This window comes from Mirounga leonina, unplaced genomic scaffold (genome assembly GCF_011800145.1).
Source record: "Mirounga leonina isolate KUSES-001 unplaced genomic scaffold, KU_Mleo_1.0 Mir_53, whole genome shotgun sequence".
In the NCBI taxonomy this organism is placed as follows: domain Eukaryota; kingdom Metazoa; phylum Chordata; class Mammalia; order Carnivora; family Phocidae; genus Mirounga; species Mirounga leonina.
The window spans coordinates 56,334,514-56,358,344 of record NW_023270807.1 but is presented as its reverse complement, the minus strand read 5'-3'; the positions used below and the strand labels follow the sequence as shown (position 1 = coordinate 56,358,344).

The 23,831-nt window shown below is 34.1% G+C and overlaps 1 protein-coding gene across 2 annotated transcripts in view; it reads left to right on the top strand.

Moving 5' to 3' along the window:
- CCNC (cyclin C) overlaps positions 1–22,032 on the top strand; it is a 28,913-nt gene extending 6,881 nt beyond the window's left edge. The window contains exons 2-12 of one of the 2 annotated variants that reach the window (XM_034991601.1): positions 1,392–1,498; positions 2,368–2,452; positions 2,617–2,686; positions 5,811–5,862; positions 13,248–13,303; positions 14,215–14,250; positions 14,931–15,022; positions 15,648–15,715; positions 17,870–17,949; positions 19,225–19,343; positions 20,797–22,032. In XM_034991601.1, the coding sequence (XP_034847492.1) occupies positions 1,392–1,498; positions 2,368–2,452; positions 2,617–2,686; positions 5,811–5,862; positions 13,248–13,303; positions 14,215–14,250; positions 14,931–15,022; positions 15,648–15,715; positions 17,870–17,949; positions 19,225–19,343; positions 20,797–20,851 (820 nt within the window). In that variant the 3' untranslated portion in view covers positions 20,852–22,032. Of the gene's footprint in view, positions 1–1,391; positions 1,499–2,367; positions 2,453–2,616; positions 2,687–5,810; positions 5,863–13,247; positions 13,304–14,214; positions 14,251–14,930; positions 15,023–15,647; positions 15,716–17,869; positions 17,950–19,224; positions 19,344–20,163; positions 20,626–20,796 lie in introns of those variants that run through there. The other variant, XM_034991602.1, reaches the window with a different exon arrangement.
- Positions 22,033–23,831: the final 1,799 nt, after the last annotated feature.

Here is a 23,831-nt window from a genome sequence, read left to right as displayed (position 1 = left end):
GAAATGTTTGCAGTTTATTTGACAAATGATTTATTATCCATAGTACACAAATTATATGAGAAGAATCTCTTAATTGTGAAAAAGACCATCCCATTAGAAAAATTGTCATTAAAATTACAGTGTACAAAAGAAGAACTGTATTTTTGGCCAGTAAGGCATGGAAAAATGTTTAATCTCAGAAGTAAACTAAAACACAAAACCCCGAAAACAGTAAGATACTACTTTGCCTTTAAGTTGTAAAGTATTTAAAAGATTGGCAGTAACCCATAGGGGGTTTAAATATTTTAAAACTCTCATGTACTGTTAATAGGAATGGAAATTGGTGTGACGAATGGAGTACAAACTGACAATGTAAAACAAAGTTATCAGCAAAACCAACCAATCACTTCTATTTCTAGGAAATTATTTTAAATATATTATTAACCAAATATGCAAGGGTGAATTACAAAGCTATTCATTAAAGCATTATTTTTAATAGTGAAAAATTATAAGCTACATGCCTATTAATAGGAATTAACTAAGTAACAATCCATCCATAATGCTGTGAAGCAGTTTAAAGGTATGCTGAATAACAAATTTGTTGACATAGAAAGACTTCCAGAACATAATGAGTGACAAAAGCAAGTTGCAGAATAGTGTTTTGGGTCATTTCGATTTCATATCTCTGGTTAAAAACAGTAGACTTGACTACTACTAGTAATAAATTCTGAAGCAGATTTTAACATGAGTGGAATTTGTAGAGAAATACTGCAGTTACTCATGAACAAATGAGAAAAGATAATTCAAATCTAAGGCATCATCATTTGATGCCAAATAACTATACCATTATTTTATGTATCACTAGGGAAAAATAAACATGCTGCAGATTAAAAGCTTAAGGCATCACTGATTGTAAGATCTTTCTTGATATCAGAGTCTTAAAACCAATGAAATAACAATATAAGGTAGTGAGAGAGAGAACAAAAAAGAGACAGAAGGGGCGCCTGGGTGGCTCAGTTGGTTAAGCGACTGCCTTGGGCTCAGGTCATGATCCTGGAGTCCCGGGATCGAGTCCCGGGATCGAGTCCCGCATCGGGCTCCCTGCTCAGCAGGGAGTCTGCTTCTCCCTCTGACCCTCCCCCCTCTCATACTCTATCTCATTCTCTCTCTCAAATAAATAAATAAAATCTTAAAAAAAAAAGAAAATTAGAGTGGAATTTTTTTTCAGGACATATTTACATTCATTAGATAATTCTCAGAGTTTCAAGAAATGTGAAAGATGCTATCTTCCAAGGTTACTTCTTGCACTTTGTATTTCTCAGAATGTTCATAACTTGTTCAGTATTAGTATATTTTTTGTGACTTTGTTAGTTGATTTTCTGTAACGTGTCTTAACATCTTCATTCTTCTAGTTTACAATGGATTTTGGATAAACAAGATCTGTTGAAGGAACGCCAGAAGGACTTAAAGTTTCTCTCAGAAGAAGAGTATTGGAAATTACAGATATTTTTTACAAATGGTAAACTTTAAAAAAAATTGACTGAAATGGTACAGTTGGTTACCTCTGAATTAAAACTTTTGTATAGTAATTTGTTATAAGCTGTTTTAGTCCCTACTTAATATTTTTATTCATGTATTCTTTTTATAACATATTCATTTATCTTTCTAAGTGATCTAAATACAGTCTTTTGTGAATCTTACATTGTAGAGACACTCAAGACAGTTTCAAAGTGTTCATTAATCTCCCTAAGCCTTTATAATGTGTTATTAAACCCAGTTTAAGATTGGCTAAAGCAAGTATTTTGAAGATGAATGGATTCTTTGGGCTGGCATCCTATTGATCATTCTTATCTTACAAGTTTGTGTAGATGATTTAGAGTCAAAAGATCCTTGCTCTCCCACATGGTAGCTTTGTTACATGATCTTTCTAACCTTCAGTTCACTCTTCTGCAAACTTACCTCTCTGTTGTTTGGAGAATTCATTATGGCCTTTTTAATAAACTTTATACAGTGGAAGTTGTAGTGCGTTTGATTACTGTCTAATATTTTCCTTTTATATTTATTCTAAAGATAATAAAAAACATTGAAAATACTTAGAAGGTAGAGGAAAATGCCTATCATTCAACCTTCTTAATATAAGAATAGTGTTTGCTATGGAACACTTTCTATTTTTCATTGCTGTTAATGCATACCTATATTTTTTTTAACAGATTTGCAAATCCTAGTCTTAGCCCAGTGTGATCCAAGTAGAGCTTTATAGCATATGTAGGTTTTCCTCTTTGTTAAAAATTAATACAGTCATGATTTAACCACATGAAAGTTATTTTTCAATGTCAATATTATAAAGGTACCAGAAGAACATTTAAAACTTTATTATTTTTCTTTTAGTTATTCAAGCATTAGGTGAACATCTTAAATTAAGACAACAAGTTATTGCCACTGCTACAGTCTATTTCAAGAGATTCTATGCCAGGTAGGACTTTAATTTGGGGATTATGTTACACCTATTTGAAACTCTTACGTCATGTTGATGAACCTTAGTATAAATGAATCATGTGTTTGCCCTAGCGTTATCTTGGTTTTTTTCCCAGTGTTTTCTATATGAATGACATTTAACTTTGTTTTATCATATTTTAGGTATTCTCTCAAAAGTATAGATCCTGTATTAATGGCTCCTACATGTGTGTTTTTGGCATCCAAAGTAGAGGTATGAAATAGTTTTTTGTTCTTCATTGAAGTATAGTCAGTGTACATTGATTAATCTGCCCTAGTTTTCATATTACCTATATAAAAATAATGACAGATGGTGATGTATGCAAAATTTTGAAATTCATACAAAATCAAAGATATACATGTCTTTATACATTCATTTAACAAACACTTACATAGCATTTACTATATACCAAGTGTTATTCTAAGTTCTTTTACAACTATAACTGACTCATAATATGACTTACAATCCTCATAACAAACAATGGGGTGTATGGTAGTAATATCCTCATTTCATAAAGGAGGGAACTGAGGTACACAGAGATTAAGAAACTTGCCTAAGATCATAGAGCTGGTAAGTGGCAGAGCCTGGGAGTCTGGCTACTAATTCCATGCTTTTAACTGCTTTGTTCTAGGTCCTCTAAGACATTTACTGTTTGGCACTAAGTAGTATTCCATAAGTGCCACAGCTTCGCTACTATAACCTGAGTTACAGTACCTCCTCCTGTGTCCCTCCTTCTCCATATGCATCCTATGTCCTCCTGTCTTCCCTCCCTGCTTCCTGATAATGGCTGCCTGCCAGACTGTAGGGAAAGCAAGGATTGAGTGTGGCTCTAGTCAAATAGATTCTGATGAGGGTAGAGAAACTAGGTGAGGGAGAGAGAAGAGAGATGGGAACTTGGAGCTGAGACTAAATCTCTGCTCACATTTTCCTTTTCAGTATTTTTGAGAGAGTGCAGCTAAAATCCAGACAGTAATAGGAGATATTGACTGATGTTCATTATAATATATGCAGTCTTTAAAGTTCTGAACCCTTTGTATTATGTTTCTTAGATGTCTTTAGAATCGTAATTGTATTCTTAAAAATCGAATGTAATTTAAACCTAATAGGTTTATATTCCTTTTGGTACTCAATTTTGATTTAGTTTTGTTTTAGTCATTATTTAGGATTATTTAAGACATCTTTCCTAATTACTACCTAAAGTAATGAGAGTTGACCCTATTAGAAATAATATTAAGACAGACTTTCTAGAGGTTTATGGTTTTCTAATTATTTATAAGTGGTAGCTTAAAGGGACAGAACCAGCCCTGTTATTACTAAGTTCTCTAGTGGGAAAAGGAAGTGTTTATAAAAAACCCATATTATGGGGTGGTTTTTCCAAATATTACCATGTAATTTGATGTATCTGAAGCACAACCAGTATGGAAAATCTAGATAAAATCTTTATAAATTTCTACTCTTAAAGATTAATTTGGGGATTTTAATTTGTTTTGTTTGTTAAATATCTTTTGTTATGTGACGTACTGAGTGAAAGTTTTCACTCTAAGAATTTTGGATAAAGAATTCCTGGATTGGGATGCCTGGCTGGCTCCAGTTGGTAGAGTGTATGACTCTTGATCTCGGGGTCATGAGTTCAAGCCCCACATTGGGTGGAGAGGATACTTAAAAAAAAAAAAGAATTATTCCTGAAAAAAAAATGTATCCCTTTATATTTGGTTATAGCGTTACTGTTTTTAATCATTAACTGTGACCAGATCTTTCTGTGTTTTGTCCAGTTGTGTGGGAATTATACAGAAATGACTTTTAAGATGTCTGAGGCATTTACTTTTTAGTTTCAGTTACTATGGTTTGAGGTTTAAATATAAATATAAATATAAATATATATACACACATACATACTTTCCCCATCCCCCAAAACAAGGATATAGGTTGAAGGTATTTATTTATTTATTTATTTATTTATTTATTTATTTATTTATTTATTTATTAAGATTTTACTTATTTATTTGACAGAGAGAGACACAGCGAGAGAGGGAACACAGGCAGGGGGAGTGGGAGAGGGAGAAGCAGGCTTCCCGCCCAGCAGGCAGCCCGATGCGGGGCTCGATCCCAGGACCCTGGGATCATGACCTGAGCCGAAGGCAGACGCTTAACGACTGAGCCACCCAGGCGCCCCGGTTGAAGGTATTTATATAGATTAGGACTAGGTTTTGTTTTATTTCTTTTGTTGAATAAGGAACCGATTCTTGATTTTTCTGTTTTAAAATGAAGTGAAGGTTTTAGTAATCTTATGAGGTTAATCAAATTAAATGAGACAATATATGTAAGGTGGATCACCTCATAAATTTTAGTTATTTTTACAATGTTGGCATATTAAATTCAAAGAGGAAATGGGAACTGACATTAAGAGTCTTGGGGCACCTGGGTGGCTCAGTCAGTTAAGGGTCGACTGTTGATTTCGGCTCAGGTCATGATGTCCGAGTCAAGGGATGGAGCCCTGCATTGAGTTTCCTGCTCATCACACAGTCTGCTTGAGATTCTGTCCCTCTCCCTCTGCCGTGCCCCTACCCCCATCCCCTCTTGCACTCTCTCAATCTCAAAAAAGGAAAAAAAAAGCTTGCTTTATGGTAAGGCTGAAATTATTTAAAAAAATAAAAAATCTTATGGGGCACCTGGGTGGCTCAGTCAGTTAAGTGTCTGACTCTTGATCTCAGCTCAGGTCTTGCTCTCAGAGTTGTGAATTCAAGCCCTGTCTTGGGTTCCACACTGGGCATGGGTAGAGCCTACTTTAAAAAAAAAAGAAAAAGAAAAGGAAGTTTTATAATATATCATTCTATCATTCTTGTCTTCCTCTTCCAAATAGAATAATAGTTTCTATGGTCTTTTAAATTCTTTTGGTGATACTAAAGTTTATCTTTAGAGATTCAACTGTTTTATTACTAAATAGCATGCAATACCTGTTCATTAGTCCAGGTTCAGTTGAATAGGAAGCATACTTAGTATTTTTATTGCAGTTAAGTATAGAATCTAAAAAATCTTTTTGGAAACTAATTGGGGTGTAGAAAACTGGCACTGTTGCTTTAGGGCTTGGTTTCTAATTTGGTATCTCTCAATGATGTTAAATGACAAAATTATTTAAACATTTGTCTTATTGCAGCCATTTTAAGGAAAAGTAATACGTTTAGAGATTTAAATACTTCATGCTTCAAGTAGGTAGAAGATGAAAACCAGACTATAAACATGGGGGGACATAGGAAATGCTTTGCTTTGAATAGACCCAGATACCCTTAGGTTCATTGGGTTACTATGTACCTGATCTCATCTACTTTTATTTCTCTAGGAATTTGGAGTAGTCTCAAATACAAGATTGATTTCTGCTGCTACTTCTGTATGTAAGTGCAAAAAGTATATCCTGCTTTAAGGATGTAATTCTTTAAAAAAGCTCTATAGGACCTTAATGTTTTTCAGTTTATGAGACCTGTGAAATATTGGTTGGGTTTATTAAATCTCCTGGGGTCACATTTATGGCTAGTGTATTTGGCTAAAAATAAAGTCAAAATACTAAAAACCACTTAGAGTATTATGTCCAAGACATTACGTTTAATGCCAAAAATGACTGGTAACTATTGTCCAAAAACTTCAACTCAGTGGCTCTTAAATAATAAGGGTAAAGAAAAAACTTATTTCCCAGTTTTATTGTATTTTTTTTGCTTCATAATGACTAGCCATTGTGTCATTCTTGTGGGTAAAGTAAACTGTTTCTTTAGTAATTGTAGTGTATGTATTTGATAGGAATAATGTATTTTGCCTCCATATTGAAAAACACAGTGCAAGGAAAAAAATGCTGACGATAGTAGTCAGCCTCAGTTCTGTCTGAGCAACAGCTGTATAACCTTGAGCAAATTCCTTTATCTCTTGGCTTTAGTTCTTTTTCCAAAAAGATGGGGTTTAGCTGCCTTGGAATCAGGACATTAAAGGAAATAACACTGTAGACTAGTGATTGTAAAATATTGTATACAAGGTATTAACATTATGCTATGCTCCATCTTCATAGGTTAAGCACAAAGCCAGCACCTAACAAAAGATGAAAGATAATGCAGAATTTTTTCTTTTACTTACCTGATCTTGCACAGAAGAGGCAGAAGGTTTTTGTGTTTTTAGGTTTGTGAACCAGACTAATTTTCATATTTTGGGGTCATTCCCTTTTCTGAGAAGAGTGTAATAATCTAATTCAGTCTTTTCCATGCCATATTTTACTCTTCTAAGAACAGCAGAGTAGTAACCAGTTTTTCCATAGAATTTAATATAGCAGATATATCACATTGATAAGTATTGGATTGCCCTCTGGAAAATTGAATTATTAAAAATTCAAAAACAACTGGAAGGAAATCCACCAGAAGGAAATCCACCAGAATGTTAGCAGTGCTCATATGTGAGTAGTGGATTCTAGGTGCCTTATTTTCTTCTTATGTTATTTTTTGTTTTCCAAATTTTTTAGAAAGTGTGTATTTTTAAAAATGTAAAATACTGGGGCACCTGGGTGGCTGAGTCAATTAAACATCCATCTCTTGATGTCAGCCCAGGGTCCTGAGATCAAGGGTCTCAGGGTCCTGAGGTTAAGCCCCGCATCGGGCTCTGTGCTGAGTGTGTAACCTGCTTGAGATTCTCTCTTTCTCTCCTCCTGCCCCTCCCCCTGCTCACATGTGTGTGTGCTCTCTCTCTCTCTCAAAAAAAAAAAAAGAAAAGAAAATGTAAAATACCTATTACTAAGGTTTATTTTTCATGCAGAGCCATAAAGGTATATTCATAACAGTATTTAGTTACCAATGAAGAAGAAATTGTTATAGTAGAATATTTTTGTTTATTTCATAAATGTTAATAGTGTATTATATAGGCTTATACAGCTTAGATTTCAAATTTCAGCTCCCTTGCCTTCTATGTGGCAAATCGAGCAAAATACAATCTCTGTGTCTCAGTTTCTCATTTTGCAGATGAGGATTAATAATATTTATGAAGAAGGGTTGTTGTGAGGATCAAATGAGTTAATATCAGTAAAACTCTTAGAACAGTGTCTTGCTCAATGTCTTAGTTTGCTAGGCCTGCCATACAAAGTGATAGAGACTAAGTGGTTTAAACAACAAAATTATTTTCTTACAGTCTGGAAGCTGAAGTCCAAGATTAAGGTGTCAACAAATTAGTTTCTCCGAGGCCTCTCTTCCTGGTTTTCAGAGGGCCACCTTTTTGCTATGTCCTCACATGGTCCTTTCTCTGTGGGTGTGTACCCTTAGTGTTTCTTCCTCTTTTAAGGACACCAGTCCTATAGAATTTGTGCCCCACCCTTATGGCCACATTTAACCATAAGTACCTCTTAATTACCTGTCTCCAAATCAGTCACATTGGGGGTTAGGTCTTCGACATTGGAATTTGGCAGGGGCAGGGGCAGAGAGCATGGTTCAGTCCATAATACTCAGTAAACTTCAGTGCCTACTCATCATCATCAATAACAGCATTGTCCTCACTGGAAACACCATATTGGTTGCAGTGGTGGATACAAAGATAAATACAAGGAATTTAAGGACAAGAACATAAGACATGCATATACAAATATAATACAAAAGAAAAAAATAAGTTGCATAAGAGAATTAGAGAATGCAGTGAATGTTTTGAGTGGTAAAAGGTTATTTGTTAGATTAATCCAGAAAGGCTTAAATTGAATTTGGTAAAGAAAGATAGACTTTGAACCTGGGAAATGTAGGGGAAAGATAGTCTAGGAACATCAAACAGTTTGGTCAAAAATAGAGAAACTAATGAGTTACATTCAGTGAATGGTTAGGAAGGAAATAGCTGGAAAAAGTCCTAGAGGGCCTTCAGTGAAGAATCTGCAGTTTGTTCTGTTGATGATGGTGGTACATTTGAAGGCTTTATTTCTCAACATGATGATAATGCTAGAATTGTGTGTTAGGAAGGTGAGTCTGGCAGAATAATGTAAGGTGAATTGGAGGAGAATGTGAGTTGAGGTAGACAGATTTTCAAGTTTTTCACATGCTACAACATGGATGAACCTGGCTGGCTCAGTCAGAGAGCATATGACTCTTGATCTCAAGGTTCTGAGTTTGATCCCCACACTGGATGTACAGATTACTTAAAAATGAAATCTTAAAAAAAAAAAAAAAACCATGGATGAACCTTGAGTACATTAAAGTAAGTGAAATAGGCCAGTCAAAAAAGATGAATACTATATGATTCCATTAAATATTATGAATAATTAATAGAAATAGAAAGTAGACTAGAGGCTGTTAGGGGCTGGAGGGAGGGGAAAAATGGGAAATTGTTGAATGAGTATGGAGTTTCAGTTTTGCAAGGTGAAAATTCAGGAGATGGATTGTGGTGATGGTTGCACAATTGTGAATGTACTTAATATTACTGAACTGCATACTTAAAAATGGCTAAAGATGATAAATTCTATATAATGTGTATTTTACCACAATTTAAAAACCACCCAAAAAATCCCTCTGAAATACATATAAAGCTGCAAATTGTAGTCAGTGCCGTCACCACAGGGTGCTGTGAGAAATAAAAGCTAACAAGTTTAAAGTAGAAAAATATTATTTGGAAGTTATTGAAGTGACCCAGGTGAGTACTAATGAAGGCTTAAAGTGATGTTTTGGCTCCCAGCAAGGAGAACAAGCAGGCTAGATTTGCATAATAGAGTCAGCAGGACTTTTGAAAAGCAAGGATTTAAGACAAGTCAAAAATGATTTTTGAGGTGTTTTTGCCTGGGCATTGGGAAGGTGAAGGTGGTACCAGACAAGGAGAATAAGTAGGTTCTGAAAAGAGTTAAATTTAATCTTGGACATTCTAAGTGTAAATGTATCAGTAGAACATCTTAGAAATGTGAGGCCAATGATGGAAATTTGGGACTTGGTAAATTTCAAGAGATAGAGTTGCCTAGTGTCATGTGCTACTTAGAAGATGAGTACCAAAGGAAAAAAAAAAAAAAAAACAGACCCTTTGGGTTTGTGATCTTTGAGAGAGAATGTCTCTGTCATTGGACATTATGAGATAGGGGTTGAAGCCAGGTTTCAAAGAACTAAGAAGTGAGTAGGTGTGGAGAAAAGGAGACTCTAACTGTATTACAATACATGAAATAACCTCAGTGAAGGGGATGAGGGGAAGTGCTGACCTAAGTAACTTTAGGAAGAAGTACAGTCTATAAGACTAAAGCCAAAAGGAACTGCATATAAGCACTATACTCTAGTTGATAGATTTGATACTTAATGTGGGTATAAGTTAATTCCAATACTACTATACTTGTATCTGGAATTGAACAGTTCCAGTAAATATATACATCCATGGTAAATGGATGGCAGATATTGAGAGCCAGGTTTCTCAATGCTGGAATGGGAATATACAAATAAGCAAGGAGGGGAGACCAGAAAGATCCATGTAGCGATCAATTAGAGTTACACATCAGTATGAGCTCATGTTTACCTTACCATAAATATACATAAATATTTATAGGTACATGAATTTGTGTGCGTGTGTGTGTGTGTGTGTGTGTGTGTGTGTGTAGGCTTTGTCAGTTAAGAGGGTCTACAAACAATGACATCGCAGTAACAATGAGTTTTCCTAGTGCCCAGATCTTTGTTTCTCATACCATTCTCCAATAATAAGGAACTGGGCCTCCTTGGAGAAATGACTGGGACAGGAAATATGCAAGACAGACCTGGAGCATAGTGCCAATAAATAAGGAAATGCTGAAAGAAAAAAAAAAAGCCAGAAAACAAAACACCTACCTTAATGGGGATATGTCAAAGGGACACATAACCCAACTGAAAGAGCTCTCAATGGCCAAAGCTAAAAGAATTTGTGTAACGGCAACAACAACAAAAAAGTAGTATTGGATTATACCCAAAGTATAAAAAAAATCCCTGAGTCCATACCAATATATATATAAATTATCGAATAAATGGGGGCGAAGAGACAAATCTCTAATACAGAAGAATTTCATATAATTTATGTAGCTAACTACACCCTCAAATAGGGAAAGCATAAATTTCCACTTAAGTATTCATTGTGCATACTGATTTCCTTCTAATGTGTATATTATGAAAAGGGAAGGGGGAAATAATTTTACAGTAGAGAAACCCAACAAACACTACCTCAGCCAGGTGATTGAGGTCATTATCAACAGTGATAAATCACTAGTAGTGTGTACCTTTCATGTGATATGATGAAATGGTGCTTCTCTCATCCTTCCTTCCAAAATCCCACAACCCCAGTCTAAACATTAAATAAACATCAGACAAATTCCAGTAGAGGGTCAAGCAACAGAATAATACTTGAAAAAAAATTCAGTACTCTTAAAAACTGTCAGTCTTCAAAACATGGAAAGTCTGGAAAACTGTCACAGCCAAGTGGAATCTAAAGGAGACATGACAAGTAAATGTGAAGTGGTCTGGATGAGAGCCTGGAACAGAGAAAGGACATTAGGAAAAAACTAAGGAGATCTGAATAAACTATGGACTTTAGTTAATAATAATGTATTTATATTGGTTCATTAATTATAACAATGTACCATACTCATATCAGGTGTTAATAACAAGCGAAACTGGGTGGGGGGTTGTTTTAGTCTGTTCCAGCTGCTCTAACAAAATACCATAGACTGGGTGGCTTAAACAATAGGCATTTATTTCTCACAGTACTGGAAGCTGGGAAGTCCAGGATCAAACAAAGTGTCTGCCTTGATCAGTTCCATGATTGGCCATCTGTTTCCTGGCAAGCACACAGCCTCCTCCTCATTGTGCTCTCATGTGAGAGAGAGGTTGCTCTTCCTCTTACAAGAACACTGGTCTGTCCTGGGGACCCCACCCTCATGAACCCCCCCAAACCTAACTACCTAAATTTGGAGGAGGCTCCACATACCATCACACAGGGATTGCGGCTTCAACATACGAATTTGGGGGGAGACAAACATTCAGTCCATTACAAGGAGTATATGGGAACTCTATTATCTTTTCCGTTCTATAAATCTAAAAATGTTCTAAAAAATAGCCTACTTTTAAAAGCAGAGGAATATAATTTGGTAGAGGTTTTATGTGTTTTTGTTTTTAAGAGAAATTTGAGCATTTTAGTAAGTGATGGGACAGATTTATTGGAGGAGGAATGGTTAAGGGTGCAAAAAGAAGTATGAACTGTCAGTTGAGCAGATGAAAAATACATAAGTAACAGAGGTAGCAGTAGAGAGGAGGGAAGTACTTTCCTCCCAAGTTAGAAAAGGATTAGAAGATAGAAAATCAAAATGCAGAGCAATTTTATCATGGAGTAGGAGAGAGGTTAACAGTATCAGGTAAATCTCAGAGAAAGTTAGGTGTCAAGGTCTCAGAGTTAGGGGTGCATATCTGTTTTATGTACAGAGATAATGTTACCTTGTTGATTAGTTACCATTATGTAAGTACCTATTTTACTTGTACACTTTACATCTTGTTCACATCACAAGGATTTGTAAAACTCAGAAACCTTAATATTAGTATGTTTTCAAATAAAGGAGAAAGAAAAGGAAAGCTTAAGTATAAATTTCCTAATGTTGGGGCGCCTGGGTGGCTCAGTCGTTAAGCGTCTGCCTTTGGCTCAGGTCATGATCCCAGGGTCCTGGGATCGAGTCTCATGTCGGGCTCCCTGCTCGGCGGAAAGCCTGCTTCTCCCTCTCCCACTCCCCCTGCTTGTGTTCTTGCTCTCGCTCTCTGTCAAATAAATAAATAAAATCTTAAAAAAAAAACTTTTAAAAAAATAAATAAAATAAATTTCCTAATGTCAACTTTAAATGGTTTACGTTTCAAATCTTGGCAGATATTATCTATCTAAATTAGTTGTTAGGTTCCTCAGTTTACAAAATAAAACTTTTTGAAAATAAAGTACATAGAGTAAGTGAAAAAAAAAATTAAATCTCCGTGAGGTCTTAGGCTTTATGCAAATGGAAGGAATCACAGAGCAGATCCTCTAGAACATCACTTGATTTAATAAAATGCTGCATCATAATGACTTGAATACAATTTTCTCAAGTAGTAGTACTTAAAGGTGTACACTCATCATTTTGAAGAGAGCGGATTGATAGTTAACAGTTTTTTCATTTGTACTTAGTGACAAGGAAGAATGTAACTGTATGTATGCGTTTGTGTGTGGTATGAAAAAGTCCTAGAGAACTTTGCACATAATTTATGCTTTTATTAAAATACATCTTTTGATAAAGAGGTACCTATTTATTATAGAAAGTACAGATAAGTAAAAATCCTTAAATCTCAGATGACCACTATTAACATTCTTTGGTTGTATTATCTTTTCAATTTTCATATATATATTTAGAAATATATACGTATATATTTGAGTACATGCACAACTTGTATTCCTTCTAAGCTAAATTACTGAGAAATAAAACCAATATCATTCTAGAGCTGGAAAGATTTTAGAGATGAAGAAAATCCAGGTGATTTTTTTTTCCCCAACCCCTTGATTTTTTTAAGCAGGAGAACCCTTTTTTAATACATTAAGTATATAATTAAAGCTCTCTAATTGTAATATAGATGGGGCCTAGGACTTCCTGCCACTTAGTTCTTTCCCTTGCCTGAAAACAAAAAAATCTGGGTCCCTAAGCATCTCTAAGAGCTCTTACTAAAAGTGATTTAGCCCTTCCTCCAGTATTCTACACTGTGTTAAAGAAATTTTGGTTTAATTTACTTTTTCACTTTCTTAGTTTAAGTCATTTTTTTGTTTTCTGCAGTAAAAACTAGATTTTCATATGCCTTTCCAAAGGAATTTCCTTATAGGATGAACCATGTAAGTATATTGTATAAAATAAAACTACTTGTCAAAGCTGTATATAAACTAGTTTGTTCCATTTTATGTTAGAATAAACTGAATAGTTTCCTATAAATGGTACTTTTAATACCATTGAATACAAGAATATAAACTTTAATTCTAAATTAAAGCTAAATTGCTTCTACCTTTAAAAAAAAAAAAAGTACTTAATAGCAATGGTTATCAACCCTGGGTGCCCATTAAATCACTTTGGGAACTTCTTAATGCTGATATCGGGGCCTCTCCAGACCAACTAAAACAGAATTTTTAGGCTTGAGGCCTAGGGACTGGTATTTTGTAAAAGCTCCCAGGTGATACTAGTGTATATAGCTAGGGCTGGAACTACTGTAATGGAACAGTATGAAAACCATATTTGAAACTTCACATTAATTTAGAAGGTGAGTTTCTATTAACATTTTTAATAGGCATGTCCTTTTTCTACCTTGTGAGGGATTTCATCATCCTGTATAAATTGTATATTTTTGTTTCATTTTCAGTATTCTTTTCTTTTATTGATTTGTAATACAATAAGAGTAACACATAAGTGGAGATAATTGCATTTTTGCATTTGTTGAGTAGAAAGTGTATTAGAAAATCTGAAGTTTACACAGGATATTTTAAATTAAAAAAGTAAGAATTCTTATATGAGGCTGACTTTTCTATAAGGATTAAATTCCTTTAAAGTTATAATTACATGTGTTGTATAATAGTAAGAAAGTAATTTTTATTGCACATGTTCATTGATAAACTACTATATATATTTTCTTGATTCAAAAAAATTTTAGTAAAAATTTGTGATACATTACTATAATGTATAAATTGTTATGTTAGACTGAGTAGACTCATCTAATTTGTTTCACATTGACATTTATAATCTTTTTTTTAAACAGATATTAGAATGTGAATTCTATCTTTTAGAACTAATGGTAAGTATATTACTTCCTTGTGATTAATAGAGTAAAACTTATTTTCAAATTTAGTGAAGTCAGAAATTCTTTAAAGAAATCTGTAGGGAGGTGCATTTTAAAACCATCCAAATGATACATGATGGTGAAATCAGAGTACCTTAGTAGCACCATCATCACCTATATCCTCTGAGAAGCCTGTAAAATAATTTGTATATCCCACTTAGGATGGGAAAATTTTTCTGTTCTATAGTAACTATAATAAAAGGATTACAAGCAAACCAGTCAGGACATGAAGCCACTGTAAATTATTTGCACAATTTGTGTATGTGTGTGGTGTTATTTAAAGATAGATTATGTCTTTGGCAGAATTCTGCTCCTCCAGTTGGGAATTACGGATTTATAGGCTAATAAGAGGTTTCAGTGTGTTGCAGATGTGACACTTTGAGTCTCTAAGGGAATGGATGCTGACTGACTGCCTACCGATTTACCAAGGTATATTCCAGAGAGAGCACTGCCTTCACTATTATAGTAGAGTTTAGGGCTGCCATACTGCTTGCTTAAGAGAATAAAAGGGAAGCAAGCATGAGTTAGAGAAATACATTTTGAAATACACAATTACAAATCAGTTGGGTAATGATAAGTTTTTGTGTTGTAATAAATCTGTTTTTATACATACACATTTTTTAAACTGTTTCTAGGATTGTTGCTTGATAGTGTATCATCCTTATAGACCTTTGCTCCAGTATGTGCAGGACATGGGCCAAGAAGACATGTTGCTTCCCCTTGCATGGTAATTAGAACAGAAGTTATTCATAGTGTAACATGTTATTAGCTAGGAAGGTTGACAACTGAATATGAAGTTTAATATTTTTAAAGTAATTAAACTAGTGCCCCAAGATATTGTATGTTGAGTGAAATATTTGCTTGTTGAATTTTAATTAACTATATTTATAAATGCTAAATTGATAAGGATCTTTATTTGATTAATATTTCCATTAGAATTTGATTCTTACCAAAAAAACAGACTGTTTACATAAAAATTAAAACAGATTATCTTTCAAATAGAATACTTTTTATTGGTATTCAATATACATATTAATTTATTGTATAATTTCTGGTTTCTTCTGATTTTCTAATTATTGAAAAATTGGAAAAATCCTTATTGTAATTTACTGTAGGGTTTTAAGTTTTAAAATCTGTTTAGCTATATTTTTATCTATTAAAATATGCTTATTCATTGTCATTTTCATGTATCCATCTTTTTCCCTTGATGTTTTCACCTTTATATTTATGCCTCAGTAATACAAAAGAAATATTTACAAAGATGGGAAATCTGACCCTCTCTGGGGGGAAATGTACAATCATACAAGGTAGTTCTGATTTCAGTAATAATATGATTTATATTTCTATAATAGGAGGATAGTGAATGATACCTACAGAACGGATCTTTGCCTACTGTATCCTCCTTTCATGATAGCTTTAGGTATGTAAGCATGGTATGCCTTTACTAGTTGAATTGTTATAAGTTTATTTAGGTCATCCCAAAAGAAATTTCACCCTATTATGCTTTAGATTCTTATCATGAAGTAATAGACTAATCCTTGCATGTGAACTTGTAATAATATGAAATGCAACTTTCAGAAGTCAGAGTTATTGTCCCTCTCACCCCCTTCTTTTGTTAAGTTTTCGTGTTTTGTTTTTTCTAAGTCACTTAAAATAATTTTGACCAGTGTTTGAATAGAACGTTTTTGTTTAGAAGGAAAAGTTCAGAATTAAGCCTGCTAATATTACTTGTAAATTATATAGAATAACTGGGCCTTTTATTCCCTGAGCCCAGTTAAGTGCTCAGAGGTTCAGTAAAGGAGCCTCTGTAGTCAGTGCCTTGCTGGAGGGAGAAGTTAGCTACCATTTTATTTATCTGTGGAAGGTAGCGTAATGGGTTAGAACACAGTCTTTGGAATCAGATAGTCCTAGGTTTAAACTTTGATTTCTTTATAATTGTGGGGAAAGTATTTAACCTTTCTGAGTTTGTTTCCCTAATTGTAAAATGTTGGGGATACTAACTCCATACACAATTGTTGCAGATATTAAATGAGATATCTTATAGAACACCAGTAATGCCTGCCACATATTAAGCACTTATTAGTTTCTTTTCCCTTTCTTTTTCCTATTGAGTTCCATGATTCTGTCCTCTTGATTTTCCCCCCATTCTTTTACCACCCAATTTCTGGATAAAATACACTTCTTTTAACCTGTACATACCATTCTCTGCTCCCATTCTCACCTTTTTTTTTAAGACTTGTCTTAGATACCACCTCTTTAGTGACACCCTTCCCATCCCCAAACTTCCTACATCACCTCAGTCCAGGTTTAGGATGTCTTCTCTGTTTCTAATTTACTCTGTGTATGCCCTGTTATGGCATTTTCCACTGTACTTTAATTACCTGTTACTATAATTTCAGTTATTTCGCCTCTCGTCCCTTCAGGGCCTACACCCTACTTTACAGCTTCATTTGACTTGGGTCAACCAGTATGTCAGTTCACATTTGAGTCACTGTTTGCCTAGAATGTCATCCTTCGCAAAATCACTTGGGTAACTAAACCAGGGAAAATAACTCTTAAGAAGCTGGTGTGGGCTCAAGGTAGCCAAGCTGCTGGTAGAAATTATATTAGGCAAAATTATGATGGAGATTGTTGTCTTTGAGTTCTTTTACTGTCTTTGTTAGTTTATATTGTGTGTAATGTGTATATAGTGGAGAAACATGGATTTGAATTGTGCAGGTCTAGCTATACACAGGTTTTTTATAATACTGTAAATGTATCTTCTCTTCCTTATGCTTGTCTTAATATTTTTTCTCTAGCTTACTTTATTGTAAGAATACAGTATATAGTACATACACAAAATTTGTGTTAATCAACTATTTATCAGTCAGGCTTCCAGTCAAAAGTAGGTTATTAATAGTTAAGTTTTGGGGGAGTCAAGTTACCCACAGATTTTTTTAACTGCAGAGGGGGTTGGTGCCCCTAAGACTAATGTTGTTCAGAGATCAACTGTAATTATATTGTATATAGTGCGTTATTTTTTTTTCTAAGCTCCATTTGATTATAACACTGAATTCGGTACCGGGATGCCCAGTGTTCACCTGACTTCATCATGGGCTAAAAAACTTAAAACAGAGGCAACACACTGCTTTTAATTGAAATATCAAAATATAATTAATTGTTGAAATTTATTAGCATATTATTGGCCTGTGTGTGTGTGTGTCAAACTGACTTCTGGGTGAATTTTGACCACTCCTTTGTGCCACTGTTGAGGATCATTTCCCTGCTCTAGTTTCCTCATTGGATTTTTTCCTAACATGCCTTGACTCTCAAAGCAACTAATACCATCCTTAGTATACAGTGAGGAGCAGGAGATGTCTAGAACCTTAAGATAGTCTAGTAATTTTTGTGTCTGTATTATATTAAGTTGATGGGATGGTTATTGGTAACTGTTAGATGAATCTATGTAATTTTTAAAAAGAATATTGGAAAATGTACATGAAAATTTTAAGTGAAAATCTTATCTTTAGTTCTAAGTCCCTACATTTCACACTTGCAGTTAAACATGGGCCTTTTTCTCTTGTTTTCTTTCCAGCTTGTCTACATGTAGCCTGTGTTGTACAGCAGAAAGATGCCAGACAGTGGTTTGCTGAGCTTTCTGTGGATATGGAGAAGGTATTCTTTTTTTTTTTTTTTAAAGATTTTATTTATTTATTTGAGAGAGAGCACATGAGAGGGGAGGGTCAGAAGGCGAAGCAGACTCCCCGCTGAGCAGGGAGCCTGATGCGGGACTCGATCCCGGGACTCCAGGATCATGACCTGAGCCAAAGGCAGTTGATTAAGCGTCTGACTCTTGATTTTGGCTCTGGTCATGATCTCAGGGTTGTGAGATTGAGCCCCATGTTGGGCTCTGCACTGAGTGTGGAGCCTGCTTAAGATTCTCTCTCTCCCTCTTGCCCTTACCCCGCTTGCACTCTGTTTCTCTCTAAAACAAAAATTTAAAAATTTAAAAAATGTATTAAGAAAATAAAACTCCCTTAGGTGAATATAAACTTGAACATTTTAAAGTTAATATGATGTTTACTTAACATGAGTCCAAAATCCTATGATGTCCACAAGGCTAAGAAGATTTTTGGTAAAAAAAAAAATATTAAGAAACATGTTTGGTGAGAAGAGTTGATGTTGACTATTTAGGTTATATTTCTCTTTTGGGTTTAGGCTTAAACAGAATGGTAAACTTTTGGTTTGCTGAGTTGCAAAGCTGCGTCTAATTTCCAGGATTATTTTAAAACCTACCTAGAGACCATTAAATACTACTATAAACTTTTGTAACACAGCCTGTCTCCTGACAAAAGGCTTTTGCCCTTTTTTTTTTTTTTTTTTACCTTTTCTGCTGAAGTATTTATAGTATTAGAATCAATCCAATGTGAGGTCTACTCAGATGAGAAGGAGGGCTGATTTGGAAACTGAATGTGACAGATGTATAGCTGCCAGGTTTTGAACACCTTAACTCGTGTAGAGTAGTTAACAGAGAAACAAAACAATGTCTTTCATGCACCACCTCCCATTAAATTGTTTGAAACAGTTGGTATTAGAGGAGTGTACTGTGTAGTGGCCTTACTCCTTCATGATTTAGACCTCTTCCCAGTACCTCACTGTTTTGTTTTGGTTTAGGATATTAGCAGATAGAAGGAAACCAACTGCAGAGATGGGTAAGGATGGATAAAGTACACATGTTAAAAGATGAGAGGGTAGAAGGAGAAGCCTACAGAGCAATGTGGTAAAAATACTGCTTTCAAGTTTATCAAGATTATCTAATATAACCTGAATACTTAAGGACAGAGACTCTATCTTTACACTGTTTTCTGAGGATGTGTGTGATGTGTGTTCTTTATATACTAAATGTTGCTTGGTATTGCCACTGAGAACTTTTCAAATATTTACTTCTAGATTTTGGAAATAATCAGGGTTATTTTAAAACTATATGAGCAGTGGAAGAATTTTGATGAGAGAAAAGAGATGGCAACTATTCTTAGTAAGATGCCAAAACCAAAACCTCCTCCAAACAGGTACTTTGTAGACTTTAATTATTGATTTCATTTAATTATATATTTCATATACATTATCATATTTTTCCATAGATTGTGTTGTATTATTTTCATGAAATTTCTTCCAAAACTTCATGATTTACGTAATTTTAAAATTTGACTTGGTAGATTGACAGTGTCTCATTTTAAAAAATACATTAATCTGACTATCTGTTAACTTTTCCTAATGCAATGGCAGGTCTCTTACAGGTATCCCTCAACATATGGCTATATACTGTACATAAATTTAAACAGAACAGAATTAGGCTAGTTCATCTGAAATTCAGGGATAAAGAATTCTGTAGTATCCCATGTCAGTTTGACTCTCTGTGACCTCCCCCCCGACACCCACACTACTGGCTTTTATCCTCTTTTATAAATTTCAGTAGCAGTTTTCAAAAACTTAGGTGATTGATCTGATATTGTAAAGATAAATAATTTTGGCTTTTGAGCGACCTAAAGATCCATGGCACATAGTAACATAATTTTGCTAACTGTGAATCACTTGTGCTAAGAGGGTTTTCTTTGGTTGTTTTTTACAGGATCTTTTTATTTAGTTCAGTGGTTCTCAGCTCGCACTGTATATCAGATCATTTAGAGTAGGAAAAAAGGTCAGAAGGAAAATAAAAAAATGCTACCCATCTTAATGATCAAGAAAAATAATTAAATTATATAATATTAAGATAGATTTGTAGATCTGGTAAGTTAATGTTACCGTTTGGAAAAAATTAATACTTGATTTATACAAGGAGCTGTTTAAGGCAGTCATTCAAACAGCTACCTTTGGATGCATTTTTTGCAGAAATTCCCTGAGTGATTCTCCACTAGTGGCAGGGCCTGAAGCTGCAAGATGATGATGGACAAGATAAGACAATAATCCTATTGCCACAGTTACTGGTATTTTCAGTTTTAGTTATTTTTATTTTAAGTATTCAGCATTTTCCAGGAAATTGCCATTTTTCTTTCTGATTTATAAAAGTTTGCTGTATTTACATGTGATTTTATTATGCATTTGGACAATAATTTTTTGGGACGAACACTTCTTGATTTTCATATTTAGCAGGAATAAAATTTTATATGTAAGATTTAATTTTACAGGAAATTTGTGCAGAAGCTCTAATCTCTATGTTGAGTGATACCTGTAATGACAATGAAATCCCATACCCTTATTTAAATTTTTTGAGTGTATATGGACACTAACTACCAGAATGCTTGTTATGTGTGAGAGCACCAAGTTACATAAGAATAAAAATATAAAACCAAATGTTAGTCTTCGGTATTTTAATTTTCCACATCTTGTCTTACAATCAGGAATGCCTTTGTTTTGTAGAGTTGTACCACAGAGTAACTAACTTTAAAAATTAGTTGGCTTATTGGAGTATTGAAAATGAGTCTTTTAATTGGTATAAAATCTCTTTCTTCCCCACTTGAACAGTGAAGGAGAGCAGGGTCCAAATGGAAGTCAGAACTCTAGCTACAGCCAATCTTAAAACATTCTGAAGAATTCCATAGTGGACCAGTTGGAAATAAACCATTGGACAGATTTCAGTTATGTCTTCAATGGAACACAAATGAAAATGAATAGCTTGTTTCTGTCAAGCATATTGGGAAGTGATTTTATTTTTGCAAAATAAGTTTTCCTTACATAATTTGATTCTAGTACATAATTGATTAAAATCTTGATTATAAAAGCATGGAAAGGTTCTAAGGGGACCTACAGACAGACTTACATAGACATTTCAAAATTAATAGCTTTTGATTAGTATAATTTTTCTTAATTTGGATAATAGAAATTGTAGCTTTTTATTAAGCCAGGAAACATGAAGCATAATTTGTTTAAAATTCTCTTTGGTCATTGAAGGACCAAAAAGGGACATAAAAAGTCAAATATATGAGGGTTTTTTTCCCTCCTTAAGTTAAACTTTAAAACTGTATTTAAGGAATCAAATCTTACAAAATCCTGGGAGATTTTGGTAATGATGTTGATAATTTCAGGGAAATTAATCAAGTACCTATTGATTTAAAAATGTATTTTATTCAATAGTTTTAGTATCTTGCCATGGAAGATACTAGCCCAGCCTAGCAGAAAAGTGCAATATGTATAGCATACTTTGACATTTTAAAAGTTATATTAATTCCATAACCGTTTTGAAATGCTGGGCAAACTTTAAAAAAATCCTACATGATGTTATTTGTATTTGATTCACAGTTAATCAGGCATTTTGAAAACTAATTGGATAAGACACCATAATATGGTTAAAATTTGGTGACATTTTAATGTTAATTTTTACTCTACTGTGAAAAGTTTTTTATATGACATACACACCCTAGTTTATTTTTGTGTCTTAGTGTGGATTTACAAATTTACTACAGGTATCCTGAGCCAGGAACACAATCAGGTTTCAGGCCAGTTTGATACTGGCTATTCTTAATTCTCACGAGTGTAGGACTTCGGACTAAATGTTATGTCAGTGGGACTGTGCTGTCTGTGGAACTTAAAGTAATCATTTTCTTCAGATTTGAAGGAGAGTGATAAAATTTGGAGTCATAGGATATTGATGTACAATTTAAGGATTCAATTTTTTAATAAATTGTGAACAATGGCTTATTAAATTAAATGTTGACGTCCTAGTATAAAACTGCAAGAATAAAAAGTAAAGTTCTCCAGCTATATTGACTAGTGTCTTGAATTTATCTCTTTGAATCTGTCTTCTGTTTTCTGAGAGTCCTTCTTCCTTTAGATCAGTATTAAAGTCTTCTATAGTTTGTCAAGTGGGTAATTTCAAATGGCTTATAAACACACTCTAGAGTTCTGTTTCCTAATGGAGAGGATTAGACAAGTTGGAAAGGAAGATTATGTGTAAAGTCAGTATCAGTGATAAATATAGGTCTCGTAGGCTTATAGGGCAGGATAAGAAATGAGGAACAAAGCTCTCCTCGGGTCTAAAAGAATTAAGGTTGGGTTTGGGTTGGAAGAGCAGACTGATTATATATCACAGTCATTGACTTGACCCTAATTTTTCATTTATTTTAAAATTTTTATTTTGAAAATGATGTTTTCAACCTTTTGTTATAGAAAATTTAAAACAACAGATACAAGAGTAAATAAACTAGTGTAACGAATCCCCGTGTGTCATTACCCAGTTTCAACAATGATCATTTTATGACCAATTTCATTTTATCTAAACTCACATCTACTTCCCATATAATATGCATATTATTTTGAAGCAAATCCAAGATACCATATTTCATCTATAATTATTTCAGTATGTATTCCTAAAGATGATGGCTCTTAAAAAACTAAGTTTTATACCTAAAAAATGAGTCAAAATGATGTACTATCAAATATTCATTGCCCAAATTTTCAGTTATAAATATCATGACAAGTTGTTAAATCTAGTGAGATCTAAATAAGGATAAATTATTGCAATTAATTGACAAATCTTTATATCTTTTTAAATTCATGGATTCCTCCTCCATCTTATTTTTTAAATTTCCCCTTTTGACTTGATTATCTAGTAAGAGTATCCCACCATATGGATCTTGCTAATTGTATCCTTGAAGTGCCATTTAACATGTTCCTTTTTCTGTATTTTCTATAAATTGGTCATTGAATCTAAAGGCTTGATCAAGTTCAGATTCAAAAAAAATTTTTTTTGGAGCAGGTAGGTTATTATATAAGGTGTCTTCCATCAGAGGGCATATCATACCTGGTTGTCTCTTTCTGTGATTTATCAGCCATTGATGACGTGTATTGTTTTTAAAAAATCAAACACTGCTGTAGGTTGCACTGTCCAATGTGATAGCCACTAGCTACATGTGGCTATTGAACACTGAAAGTGTGGCTAGTTAGAATTGAGAGGTGCTGTAAATGTAAAAATACATGTTAGATTTCAATACTTAGCACAAAATGTAAAATATCTAATGTTTATAATGATTACACATTTTATTTTTTTTAAGATTTTATTTATTTGACGGAGAGAGAGACAGCAAGAGAGGGAACACAAGCAGGGGGAGTGGGAGAGGGAGAAGCAGGAACCCGATGCAGGGCTCGATCCCAGGACCTGGGATCATGACCTGAGCCGAAGGCAGACGCTTAACGACTGAGCTACCCAGGCGCCCCATGATGACACATTTTAAATGATGATAGGACCACATAAAACACTATTGAAGTTAATCTCACCTCTTTTTAAAATGTAAGACAATTAATAATTGATCACCTAAATGACTTGCATTATAATTGTTGGACTGTGCTGCTGTAAGACAAGGAAGATGTCAAGACCCCTGACCCATTCTTCCTACTGCTCATTCCTCCTCCCCAGAGCAACTTTTAGTTATTTCTTGGCTGTTGTGTTACTTGCACATTTCCCAGTAACAACCGTTTAATTACAGCATTTATTGAGCACTTAGGTGACAAGAATTTTCTCAGCTTTCTACATTATGAAGTCATTGAATTCTCAGAGCAATTAC